Source organism: Anabrus simplex, chromosome 4 (assembly GCF_040414725.1).
Source record: "Anabrus simplex isolate iqAnaSimp1 chromosome 4, ASM4041472v1, whole genome shotgun sequence".
Lineage (NCBI taxonomy): Eukaryota > Metazoa > Arthropoda > Insecta > Orthoptera > Tettigoniidae > Anabrus > Anabrus simplex.
The window spans coordinates 255200890-255214423 of record NC_090268.1 but is presented as its reverse complement, the minus strand read 5'-3'; the positions used below and the strand labels follow the sequence as shown (position 1 = coordinate 255214423).

General features: G+C 39.4%; 1 protein-coding gene across 1 annotated transcript in view; it reads left to right on the top strand.

The window, feature by feature from the left end:
• Positions 1 to 13534, top strand: part of grh (grainy head) — a 190892-nt gene that overhangs the window by 132220 nt on the left and 45138 nt on the right. The window contains exon 7 of the mRNA XM_068227385.1: positions 9577 to 9671. Within this exon, the coding sequence (XP_068083486.1) occupies positions 9577 to 9671 (95 nt within the window). The remainder of the gene's footprint in view (positions 1 to 9576; positions 9672 to 13534) is intronic.

Here is a 13534-nt window from a genome sequence, read left to right as displayed (position 1 = left end):
TGGCTGTCCCTTCGTGCGTGTGAGATCTCTCTGCAGTCTTTGAAGCAATTTCCTGTCGAAAGGAATGATCTTGGGTAGATTTGATAATGCAATTCCCCTTTCCGTGAAGTAGGGAGGCGGCAGGCAGGTAGATAGATTGAAATGTTAGCTCTGTGCATGCGAGTGTTATAAAGTTCGTTACAAGAATGTGACAGTAAGGATGTAGAAACTCGACCCGGCCCGGCCAGGATTTAGTTTCGGGGTTTTAGGTTGCGGTGAATGCTACACAGAAACCGTATCTCAGCGCCGAAGGCTTTGGTTTCATCGCTGTCTCTCTCGGTATGTAATTTGTCTTCCCACACCTTTTGTCACGTTCTAGCCCTTTCTCGCTCGGTCTTCCTTGCCCTTTATACACCACCCTTCCTCTTTTATTCAAATGGTTCTTTTCCGGCTTCGTCACCAGTGATGTCAGTTTCGATTAAGAACCAATATCGGTTAATGTAGAGAATGTTTTTTTGGGTCGAGGAAGCCTACAATCGTACCACAGGTCTCGCAGGCCCTTCTGCTACTGATCGACGGCTGGATGTAGTGTTTCCACCATTAAAACTCCCACTGTCGTTAACATGAGGGCGCAGGGAATATGGGCATGATAGCAGAGCGACTGTCACTGGTGTCTCACTAAGGTGGACGTGGTTCGAATCCCTTCCATTGTATGGGAGCTTGCAGAAACGAAATTTTCGCGTAGCTTGGATTCCGGGTGAAATTGAGGATCCTGAAGCTTTGATAACACAAACTACACTACGTAACTAATAAGAGTGCGTTCGACTGGCTTTTCACCAGAATGGTAGCGTTTCGAATCTCGCCCGCAGAAGACACTTGGGATTTTCAAAATTTTTAAGTCGCATCCCTATGCCTCGGATTGCTAACCCCGTGGTGTAGTGTAGCGGCAGCGCCAGCCTCTTACCTAGAGGCCTCGGACTCGATTCCCAGCCAGTCCATGGTTATTCTGAACCAATTCCTGGAACGAGTTTCACTCAGCCTCGTGAAACCAAGTGATGCTCTGTGCGGTACGAGAGGCGCGAGACCCGGTCAAGAAGCCGAGCAATATTGCTTGAGGATGTCATCACGCTGATCATGCGACACAGGTCTTGTGATTGAGCAGCAGCCGTCTTGGCAGACCAAGGCCTCAATGGGCTGTTGTGCAACGGGTTATTTTGTTTATGTGGTTCAGATTCCACGAGAAACTGAAAGTGTCCATGGCTGTAATGACATCAGCAGTCCCATAAAACTGGAATCTTGGTTTGCTTTGAAATCTATTTTGCAGTCTCACTCAGACCATATTCCTGAAGGTACATAAGCGCTCATTTAACCCTGGTAGAGACAACCTTGGTCAAGCTCGTTCTCACAAGCCTAGATAACATTTCATTATTTTCCTATTCACTGCTGATAACGCCTCACCTCACGCGTTCAGTAAGCTCACACACGCTACGTCGTTAAACGTGTAATTATTGTTATGCTGCCAGCATGTTGAGAGATTAAAGATAGCAAGAACTTCGCACAAAATTCTCTGCATTGTATAATCATAGTTGTACGTTTGAACCGTTCGATCTGAGATAAAAATTGGTAGTTTGTAAGATGTTACGCTGTAGTCTCCTGTTTCTCTTCCTTGCTACATGCATACTAGTGATAAAATAACTTATCTTGACATCCTTATTTTACACATTGAAGATAATAATTGGCTCTGAAACCATACTTACTGATATTTTATTTATTTGTACTTTCTAAAATGATAGGCTTCCTAAATCTGACAAAGTATATCGTAACAATGAAATATTGAATGTATGTGTAAATATGAAGAGTTTTCTGGAGTTAGTCCTTCTCGTATGTAGTACTATAGAGGTGATTTCTAACTATTTGAACGGGGCCTTTAACGGCCAAGACGCCTAAATCACAGCATAGATTCTTGAGAATGCCCACACTTTTGAAAAACTCAACTAAGAAATTTGATATGGTTCCTCTTGCTCCGATGAAAAGTCCTACAACCTTTATACAGGAGATGATGTATGATTCTTTGAAGTAACTGATGGTTGGTTCAATTGGCTCGCTTCTCCTCGTCTACCTCTGCTGGCTGACTGGAGTCGATCTCACATACAATGGTGGGGTCCAGTGACGCATCTAATTAGTTAGCATGTAATAAATAGACTGTGAAAAACTACACAAAATGCATATAGAGGGGAGTGATGAAATATATTTACAGTTTATCAAACTCAGCTTAAAATGTAAGTGTCGGGACAGCCATATTCAATGAGATAAACAACGCATTATAAGACGTAAACAGCAAAAATATATGGGCTACCCAGCCGAGACGACAAAGGCATGCTTTGTACACCCGGAAGAGAGGTAATTAGTTTCCGCGTCAGGAAGTATAAACATTTATAAGTGAAAATTCCACCAAAGGAGAGGCACCTGGCCCTGAGGTTCATTCAGCCTACACTAGAAATGAGTACCAGGTTAATTACTGGGGACAAAGCTGGCCGGATGATCCCACTTAATGCCGAGATTATGAATAATGGAATCCTTATCTTCTGCTCCTTTACTTTTGCTATATAGTCTGCATCTTGATTTTTAATTATTCCTGGACTATTTCTTCGGTCATTGGTTTCTTGTACTAGGGGAGAAGCCGTTCCATATGGTGTTAGTGTAGGAATCAACCAGTGTGTGTTCAATTGCAATTATTAGGCTAAGACGGGGGTCCTGGGACTTGAATTGAGGTACATATGTCATGCTTCAGAAGTGAGTGCAGCAAAGTCCTAGAAAACGTAAACAATCATGAGAATTCGAACCACGGATGTTTGAATGTTTCAGTTTTCTAAGTCTGTTCCGACTCGTGAGTTAAAATACTCGGGCACAAATATAGGTGTCTCACGAGCTGATGTATTGACACTCATATTCAGGAAAGTGAAATAAAATCTTACCCATTGACACAGTTCGTATGTCGGAAAGGTCAGACTAGGGATCTGGAATTCCAAAAGTTATCGTTAAAAACGAAAATTCGGACTTTTATTTCATATTTATTCCACGTGAATGCTGGAATTTTACCTTATACAGTATATGTTCTGAGAGTTGTGTATATAATTCTTACTCTAAAAATAGCCTTAATTACAAATACATACGTCATAATTTCATATCAGAAAATGGTTGCTGTTGCTGTTTGTCTTGTTTTAAGAGAGAAACATGATTGTGATCAAATCAGGCAGTATTCTCGTTAAAAAGAATCCCACTGATGACAGCTCCGCGATCTGAATGCTACATTAGTGAACATTAAAATAATGACTTCCATTAACCTAATTGTAATTGAGGCAAACTTATTAGTATTTATTTCACGTTCCACTAACTAATTTTATGGTGTTCAGAGACACTTTGTTCCACTGGTTTTTCTACGTGGCAGTACATCTCTCGTAATCCCGGTCACTCCATGTGAGATTTGTGCTGGACAAAGCGGAGACGGGACAGGTTTTTCTTCGAGTACTCCGATTTTCCCTGTCATATTTCATTCCAGCAACACTCTCCAATATCACTTCATTTCACCTGTCATTCATGAATCATTGCCCCAGAGGAGTGCGACAGGCTTCGGCAGCCGGCACAATTCCTATCCTCGACCCGGTCGAATGACTGAAAACAGGCTGTGGATTTTCATTTTCAGTAAAACTCTCGTCACGATGGTAGCGTATTTGAGCAAATTCAAATACCATTGGTCTGCGTCGGCATTGAATCAATCAACTTGGGCTTAGAAGGCGTGCACTGTGCCGTTCAAACTACCCAAGTCGACTTAAGGAACTCGTATTGGACGTTATTAAATGTCTGTTTTAGTCTATAACTTACAATAAGAAATATAATTTACCTATCACTAACGGCGTCATTAACTTTTACAGTAGAACCTCATTAATCCGGGATACTTGGGGCTCTAAGTAGTAAGAATTAAATGAAAGTCCATATTAAACAAAATAACTGATGAAAAGAGTCAAGTGACATATTTAAACACTTTGTTCAGTAAACAGAACTTGTACAGTATTTTAAATTTGATACAAATGTTATTTAGTTTACAAGATTTAATGCAATACGGCACTATGCCCTACAAAATACAGACTAACTAGTGCAGTACGGAAGGCAAACCTTCATTGGCCACACTTACCACGCTTACTGGTTTCAAGAAACTGCCGATCTTTTGTCGTCTTCCTTTGACATTAATTTCTTCAATAATTAACTCACGCAGATGGTTCAAATGTTCGCAATATGCGTATATGTTTTCATCGTTGTTTTCTTCAGTGTATTTAATGACAGTGTTTAGATGGTCTTTAAATTCATTGAGTTTCGGTTTAGGGTTAATAATATCACCTGCTTCATCCTGGTCGTATTCATCCGTTTCAGAGCTTTCTGCAGCGATCACACTTCAAAGATCTCCTCCTCTGCGTAGTTTACAGCATTGAGCTTAGCTTTTATGCTGTAATTGAATTTATGTATTATTATTAAATGGCTGTCCGGATTAAGCGGACTCCGGACTAATGGGGTTCTACTGTACAGTAGTATATTTTGTTTTCTCACTCGACTGGGCACTCCTTTTAGCCCCCTACTTAATATCGGTAACTATGTAAGGCAACAGGACATTGTCAATCGGAAGCCATACAGTATTTTTGGTCATGCTAGCCCGGGAGGGCATATATAGCAAGTGGAGATGCAATTCTCTCCTAGTACGTCAGCATTGCATTGTGCTTATCACATGTATAGCTTGGGGTGGTGTCGCCACCGGCGTGCTAGCAGACCAGTGTCTTGGGAAGTTGCGGTATCCAATTGATGAGCCCATGCAACACTGGGGCGAAACACTGGTAATTTTTGACGATTTGAGTTTCCAGAATATTCTTGTCAATAGTTCCTCTTAGGTATTTGGTAAGATGCTTCCTGAAGGGAAGGGCACGGGAAGTTTGGCTTATTGTCAGCACACACATCCTGTAGTGCAGGCTACGCAGATATTTTGGTCGGATGTGGTTCATTGACCAGTGTTGACCTGCAGCCTCTCTCCCCCTGATGTGCTCCAGACAGGAGCGGATGTAAGTCTAGTAACAAGGGACCAAGCCACGCCCAGTTCTATCTCTCAGTATCCATCTCAACATGCCTGCAAATAAATTCTAATTTGCTGTACTCAAATAATAGACTCACATCACCAATGCAATCTTACAGTAATATTAAGTTTGTGAGAATTTAGCCATCTTATGCACAATGCATTGATAATGTATTATTACTTGTTATAGAATGTTACGGTAAATATAATTAATTGATAGCTGCCTCTGTGGATCAGCGGTAGAGTGTCGGCCTCCCGATCTCAAGATAGCGGGTTCAAACCTGGCAGAGGTAGTCGGATTTTTGAAGGGCGGAAAAAAGTCCATTCGACACTCCATGTCGTACGATGTCGACATGTAAAAGATCTCTGATGACACATTTGGTGTTTACCCGACAAAATTAATTAAAATCTCAGCCACAGACGCCCAAGAGAGTTTCGGTTTACTCGGTCGGCCATCTAGTGGGCCCAGAGTAAAACGGAACGTCGAAATTGACGAGCAGACAGCCAGATGGCGTCAAATTGAAATGTCTGCACACAGTAGCTGAGGCCATACGATTATTATTATTATTATTATTATTATTATTATTATTATTATTATTATTATTATTGATATGTGGTTGTTACATGAAGAATCACATTTTTATGATTTTGAATTGAATAGTGCAGGTTGTGAGAGGCGCCATAAGCCTGTCGAAGTACCATGCGCTACTAAGCAGCGTAATCCATGTAAAACAGATTTTAAGATTTGTAGTACGGGGAAAGAGCAGTTGATGTCCACACGATGTTCACATTGTTAATTCCTGCACATTCTATTAGTCTTTGCACATCTGTATGATTACTGCCTCCCCCTCTTGAGGAATGGGGTTATTGTTGTAAGTAGGCTATTGCAGCTCGGGTTGTCGTAGCAGTTAGTGCTCAACAAGACGTGTGTCGTCTTAGACAACAAGTATATTCGATTCAGGTTTGTGCTTTAGAAGCAGTCCCTTGGTCAGGAATACTATTGTTTATGATAGTTGCTGGGTCAGATCCACTGATTGTTGTAAATTCGTATACGTCCATTCATTCTTCATCATCGCGTGTTTTTTTTTATTCTGGCCAGTGGATGATTTCGAACTTTTGCATTGTCATTACATTTCGTACCATTAGGGGCCGATGACCTAGATGTTATCATTTCCACGCCCTTCCCTTTCTTTTACCGATGCTCTAATTCTTCGAACTTCCTAATTATTTCCTATTTTCACCTGATTAGTGTTAAGAGGGAATGGTTGCTAGGATTTACTATTTTAAAAGAAAGCACCACCACCAACTTTAGAACTTTAAGTCTGCACTTGCAGTTATTTATAATATATTGCTAGCATTGTATTTTACTCAGTTATGTAGAATTTAATGCCATGTTGTCTCCGGAAAGGCCTGATATAGGTTTTTCAAGTTGACACTGTAGAGGCGACCTGCACGTTTGTGAAGATAGGGTCCGTAACTATGGTAAATTATAATGTTAAAGCCGGCGAAAGCAGCCAGCCTACGAGACAGGGGAATGAACTGATCAAAGTTAAAATTTCCGACGATTCCGGGAATCGAAGCAGCATGCTAACCATTTAGCCATGAAGCCCTACGATTATGCGGAATGAGAAGTTTTTAAACTTCTATTCAAAAAGCCAACAATAACTTTGTTTACACCGGGTGAGTTGGCGTGCGTAGAGGCGCGCGGCTGTGAGCTTGCATCCGGGAGATAGTGGGATTGAATCCCATTGTCGGCAGCCCTGAAGATGGTTTTCCGTGTTTTACCATTTTCACACCAGGCAAATGCTGGGGCTCTACCTTAAGGCCGTGGCAGCTTCCTTCCAACTCCTAGGCCTTTCCTATCCCATCGTCGACATAAGACCTATCTGTGTCGGTGCGACGTAAAGCCCCTAGCAAAAAAAAAAAAAAAACTTTGTTTACACAGTTTGAAGTGAAATTCCTAATTTTCAGGATACTGTAAGAAACATTACAGTAGCTTAAGCTCATTGGTTAATGATAATGTAGAACATCTACAACAAAACACGCATTAATGTACAGTTCATTCTAAGTAATGCGCTGTGCTGTGTAGGTGTTTCCGATTGCCAACCGGTTTATGGACAAGTAATGGTGCTAAGTGAAACTTGACACTACAGCATCTTGCCAGGATTATACTGACCATTTAATCTAAATCGAATTTCCGAACTTCTCAGTCCAAGAGAGAAAGCAAGTAACGTCAATGGGCTATCATTATGCTATTAAGCGTAGGTAGATAATAACCCAGAATCTTAACATAAACCTCATACAGTGTCAGTTTTGCAGTTAGCTCACTGGACCTTTCGGGATCTCACAACTCCATTTAGTGTGCACTAATCTACAACTTTCTAAGAAGAATTTCAAAAATCACTCGAGTTAGTTACTTCGATGCATTAGTTACATTCGTTATTGGCTTGAACGCAATTACACAAATTGAAAAAAATGTTTTACCAGTTATCGATATTAGCAATTGTGACTTCCATTTAAATCACCAGAGGAAAAAAGATAAAAATGTAATCTGACGTCCTTGTTATGTTCGTTCACGGTATTCGTCAGATGGTAATATGAGTACCATCATTGGTACTGATAACATGACTTTCGAAGGTTGTGGTCAGTAAACACAGAATAAACAACCTTTATTCATATGAAACTCAAACAAAGGCAAGAGAAATGATAAATTAGCATTAATTAACTCTCGTCGGGATAAGTTCTTAGGTCAATCAAATGATATGTTACAGTATGAAATTTGGTCGAGAATAGAGAAAACTATTCTGGGATAGGAGTGTATGCATTACTGAACTGCGTAGCTAGAAAATTTGCCTTAGATTGTGGCAGAATTATTGATGAATACTGCACATATCCAGGTGTCTCTAATGGCATGGTGAAATGGAGTGTGTGTTTACTAGATAAGAGTATAGTTTATACTGACTGAATAAGACATCGTTTATATACCAAATCAATTTACTTACTGCCTAGCACTCCCTGTATGCTCTTCCTAAATCGGTATATAGACCCGAACTATACCTTTTTTCTGTAATTCATGGCATGATGTTTTTTTACTTTTTATTTCTGACATGACTACAACAGAGTTACACTCCATACATAACAGGCGTTACATAGTACATTGTTACAAATTAAAAATTGAATGAATATGACTGAAATTATTATACATAGCACCAATCTCAACAAAATTTTCAGACACATTCATAGTACACTTTCCCTTCCGAAGGAGGAGTGAACAAGGGTACACAATATTAAACATTGTGCCAAAATGGCCTATAAAACGAGTTTTAGTGCTGTGGGAGCAATTGTCCATCAAGTAATTTACATATATGCTGGTTCTCACAAATAGTTGGCATCAGGAAAGACATCCAATTGTAAAACAGGGTAAAGTCCGCATTCGCGATCTATCAAGTTGAAAAGTGGCATAATAATAATAATAATAATAATAATAATAATAATAATAATAATAATAATAATAATAAAATAATCTGGTCTTCAGTGAATGATCTGTAATATTTATATAATTTATTTCATTATGGCATATGCCTGTAACACAGTTCCAATCCAGATGTAATAAGCATTACATAATACATGCATGATAATGAAAGTGACTGAGGTATGAGTGATGCTAGTAATACCATTCTTTATGCGGCCAGTCACTGTTATGAATGGTGCAAAAATATCGCTTATAGGATCGGTTGGTGCATAAATTTCAGTGGCCTTGGAAGACTGATATGCAATAGCAACTTCTGGCTCGGTGAGGAAAATAACGGAACAGTACCTCACTCCACATTTCCCTAGTACGGCTCTTTAGTTACGCCTAGGCTATTTATGACAGCTGTTGGAGCTGTGGAGGATCAAACCAGCCTTCGGGCTGAATACCAACATAGACTACATACTTGTATGATAAAGCAAACCCCCCTTATATTTTCGTGTACTTTTAACGTTCTTTGGATCATACTGTAGGCGGATCTTTAAGTTGGACCAGTTTTTTCTGAGCGATTCATTGGCTGTAACAGAAAACTGGCCGAGACCAGATTATTACTAGAATAACCCGTTTATTGGAAGAGAATATCAGTACTCATTCATAGTTTTGAGCGAGAAAGTAGATTACACTAAGTTTGGCGCTGGTATCACTCGGTTTAGTATTGTCAAGGGCACCGTTAAGTTGCTAATCATATCTGAGTGTAGGCATGGAGACATGCTTGAATGACGTCTATTATTGTTCAGTGTGTTGTGAAATTAATTCACTCTAATCCATGCTAATAGAGTACTAATGGTTCTATTTTAATCTTTTTCATGCTTGTCAAATGGATGATTGGGTAAGTTTTTTTTTCCTCTTTTGAAGTCTGAATCATTGCATGCCATTGTGAATGGTGTACTTACACTTTTATTGCAATAGTGTCAAATCCTGTGTTAGTAATAAGTCTACATTAATGTTGCAGACACAAAGAACAGCGTTGGTCTAGTCGGCTGCATCGAAGAAGTTGCACACAATGCCATCGCCGTTTATTGGAACCCTATGGAGAGCTCGGCCAAGGTGAGATTTTTCTTTATTGCCCTTCTTTTGTAACACCTCAACGCCATTTCATAGATATTCACTAATACTCCCGTAGGAATAAGTTTACAATAATGTTTAGTTTAAAAATAATATACCAATCAGGGTGAAACTATCTAAAGTGGAACGTAAATCTATTAAGTCTTTCCCTATTACAATCCACGGACATTATGCATTACCCACTCTAGATTTTTTGATATTAATTTCTTTATTGTGGTAATTTTCAGATCCAGAACCTAAGTGATAATTTATGAATAATTTCTGTGAATATTAATATACGCGAAAAATAAAAATGTATGTCATACTTCTCTTCGTTCAATATTACATTTAGTGCAATGACAGAAAACATCCTACTCGTTAAAGTCGTTGGAGGTGAATAATTTTCTCGCTTGAATTCATCTCGGAGAAAATTACCACTGTAGCCAAATATCGCAACGCTAAATTTTTGCAAGCACTCTTGATCCATGATGAATCTAGCGAGGAAATGTGACTTAAAGGATGGTTGGAAGTGGAATTCATGGACCGCAGAAATATGTTTCACAGGTGTAGATCAGTATACGGAACAAATTATTTTGAATTCCAAATACAGGAAAGGTCTGCCTAAACATTCACTCTCTTCTCAATGATCCGTTAAGAAATAATGAGAAAAACTTGGAAATATCATTGCACATATAAAACGGGAACTTACCAGAGCTCCCCATTCTTGCACATTCAGGTCAATTATATAAAGTCTTATTCTATTTCACGATATATATGTTGTTGCTCATTCATTTTTAGATATCAGTCTCATGTACTTGAGGACATATGAAAACTGTATATGGATTGTTAACATGGATATGGATTGTTCATTCTTGTTTTAAAACTGAACTTCAAGGTCACTCGTAACAGTGCGAATTCCTTGATTTTCATACCAAGGCACCTAGTTTTTCTATGGCAAATCCAGACGTCGATCATATAATAAAATGTAAAAAAAATGCATGGAATATGATTTCACGGTAGTGAGGGGAATATATTTAAAGGATATGAAAGATGTGCTCGTTTTAAGGGGCAAAATATTTTACTTTTATTATTGAATGATTAACCGATCATTCTTGACAACCTTTACACTTAGGGTGGTTCTATGATATGGTACGATGGGGTAATGATCACGGTACATACCATAGAGGGGTCTATTTTCTCCTTTATCTTTTACAGCCTATAAGCAGTGCAATGTAACCTTAATTATAGTCAAGAAATGTGCAATTTGGATGAGGTGGGGGTAAGATTTATGACAACAATTAAGGTTTTTTTCTCTTTGTCGATTGCGTCCCGACAATTGAGCTACCTAATTACCCACGGTGCTGCTTGCGTGACCTGACTCTTAAGGAGCGGCCTAAAGCAGTCAAGGTCTAGCCTAATATCAGGCGTAAGCATGGTACAGTCGAGACGAGAGGAAAGTGTGCGTCCAGGGGTGTCCGCAGTCAAAAGCAATTCTTATCACTAATTATCCAGTTAGTCTAGAAGAATTCTGAGGTAACTAAGAAAATGTTCCTGTAAATGGAAGTTAATTTTTAAAACTCTATTGTTCCGTTGGTACATGACTTCCTGCAATAATAATTTCGTGTGGCTATTTCTAGACGAGTGCAGCCCTTGTAACGCAGACCCTCCGATGAGGGTGACTTCCTGCAATATAAATAATTCTTTAATCCTGGTCTACCGGGAGAGTTGGCCGTGCGGTCAGGGGCGCGCGGCTGTGAGCTTACATCAGGGAAATAGTGGGTTCGAATCTCACTGTCGGCAGTCCTGAAGATGGTTTTCCGTGGTTTCCTATTTTCACACCAGGCAAATGCTGGGGCTGTACATTAATAAAGGTCACGGCCGCTTCCTTCCAACTCCTAGGCTTTCCTATCCCATCGTCGCCATAAGACCCATCTGTGTCGGTGCGACGTAAAGCCATCAGCAAAAAAAAAACATTAACTCTGTCATAATCAGGTTCTTACGTGTTTCTTGCGTAGGGACACACAGTGGAAATATCAAATTTTGATGTAAACCCTTGTTAAATAGTACGGTAAATACGATTCTTAGAGAGGAATATGCCCCTGCAGCCTTTGTGGGCTGATAAGAATATTTATAAATATTAGAGGAATGATATTGGTATCCTTCAAATTAGATCCTTTCCAATAAATTAATTCTGTTGAGTGATATATTGATATTCGAAAATAATATATCTCCGGTGACTTGCAGGCCTTTGAAATGTGGGTGTTTTGTAGAATCTTGAATATCTCATGGGTTAGCCACGTCACCATCGAGGAGATACTCCATCATGATCTGAACTCAAGTGAAGTCGTAACCGTCGCATAATGCAGAAAAGCAGCCCTTTTCCGGTCACATCTTCCCAAATGACAATAAACAGCCTGATACAACTAATCATAAAAGGCAAGAGAGAATGAAATCGAGGACAAGGGTGAAGAAGATTATCCTGGACGTGGAACCTCCGATAGTGACTGGACATCCACGATACGGCAACTTCGATACGGGAAAACACAAGATAGTAAAACAACAACAAAGGACATTCAAACTCGCCGTAATTCTTGAATGTGATTGTCAGTTCTAATGATACAAGTGAATTATTACTTAGTTTACTAACAAAAGGAAAATTATACAAATACAAAATATATAAAATTCAATGGTTTGGGTTTTTAATTCCTTTATATTTTTCAGAAGCTCTTAATGAACATTTCAAGCAATATTTACAAGTATTCAAAATATTACTTGTTATTTACTTTTTAAATAAGCCAGTGGTTCGCATCGTGGAGCGGCGAGTCTTAAGCCAAGTAAACGTAGCCATTGCTGTCTTGTTCATCACAGAAGAGCCATATATCACACCAATTGTATTGTTTCTCATTGTACGTCAAGGTTTAGGAATGACAAATGGCGTATTATGTATCTGAAAACAGCACAATTTGAATGTTGCTGGAGGTAAAAACTAATTAAAAGGCGAGATGCAAGATAAAACATGAAAAGCCATTAACCTGTAACCTTTTGACAGTGTACCGTTATTGCCGAGATAGCATCAGATGGACCGCGCCGAGATGCTTTACATCCTGCGAGATCAAAGAAGCAATTGTTTCTAAAGGAAATAATGTTGTTTGTACAGAAAGAACGCCCACTGTGTTAGCAGTGAGAAGAGTGTAATTATACATTTAATAATTCTATAGACTGTATGTTAAAGAAGGGTGGTGCGATACTTCTCTTGGCTCTGGATCAACAGTCAGTAGTTTCTTTGCACAATTCGTACGGCGTGTGAGACATGCAACTCAAGGGCTCGGAGATCTTCACCTGCACTGTACAGTAGCTGTTAACTGTTCTAACTCCCTCGATCAAAACGTATCGCCAAAACAGACATACATTCTCATTCTCACTCATTCCTATTTACGTCTTAATGAGAGAAAATTAAATTTCCATTCATCTTACGGTTTTCGAAAAAGTGTATGGTTGAAGGAGACGCCGAAATGCTGGAATTTAGTCCCACAGAAGTTATTTTTCGTGCCAGTAACTCTACAGGCACGAGACTGACGTATTTGTGCACCTTCAGATAAAACTGGATTGATCCCGGAACGTACCTGGCAAGTTGGGCTCAGAAGGCCAGCGCTGTACTGCGAGAGCTACTCTCTTCTGCAGTACATATGAAAGAAATTTTCATGAAAATAATGTCTTCCATGCATAGTACTCATATACATTTACAATGAGATTGAAACTTCATAGAAACCTTAATCCACAAAAATTGGTCCTTAGTCACCATCGGCAGCAAAAGACGTTGAATGCATTTTGTCGTGCTACGGAACGAATTTTCTTTTCAAATTCTT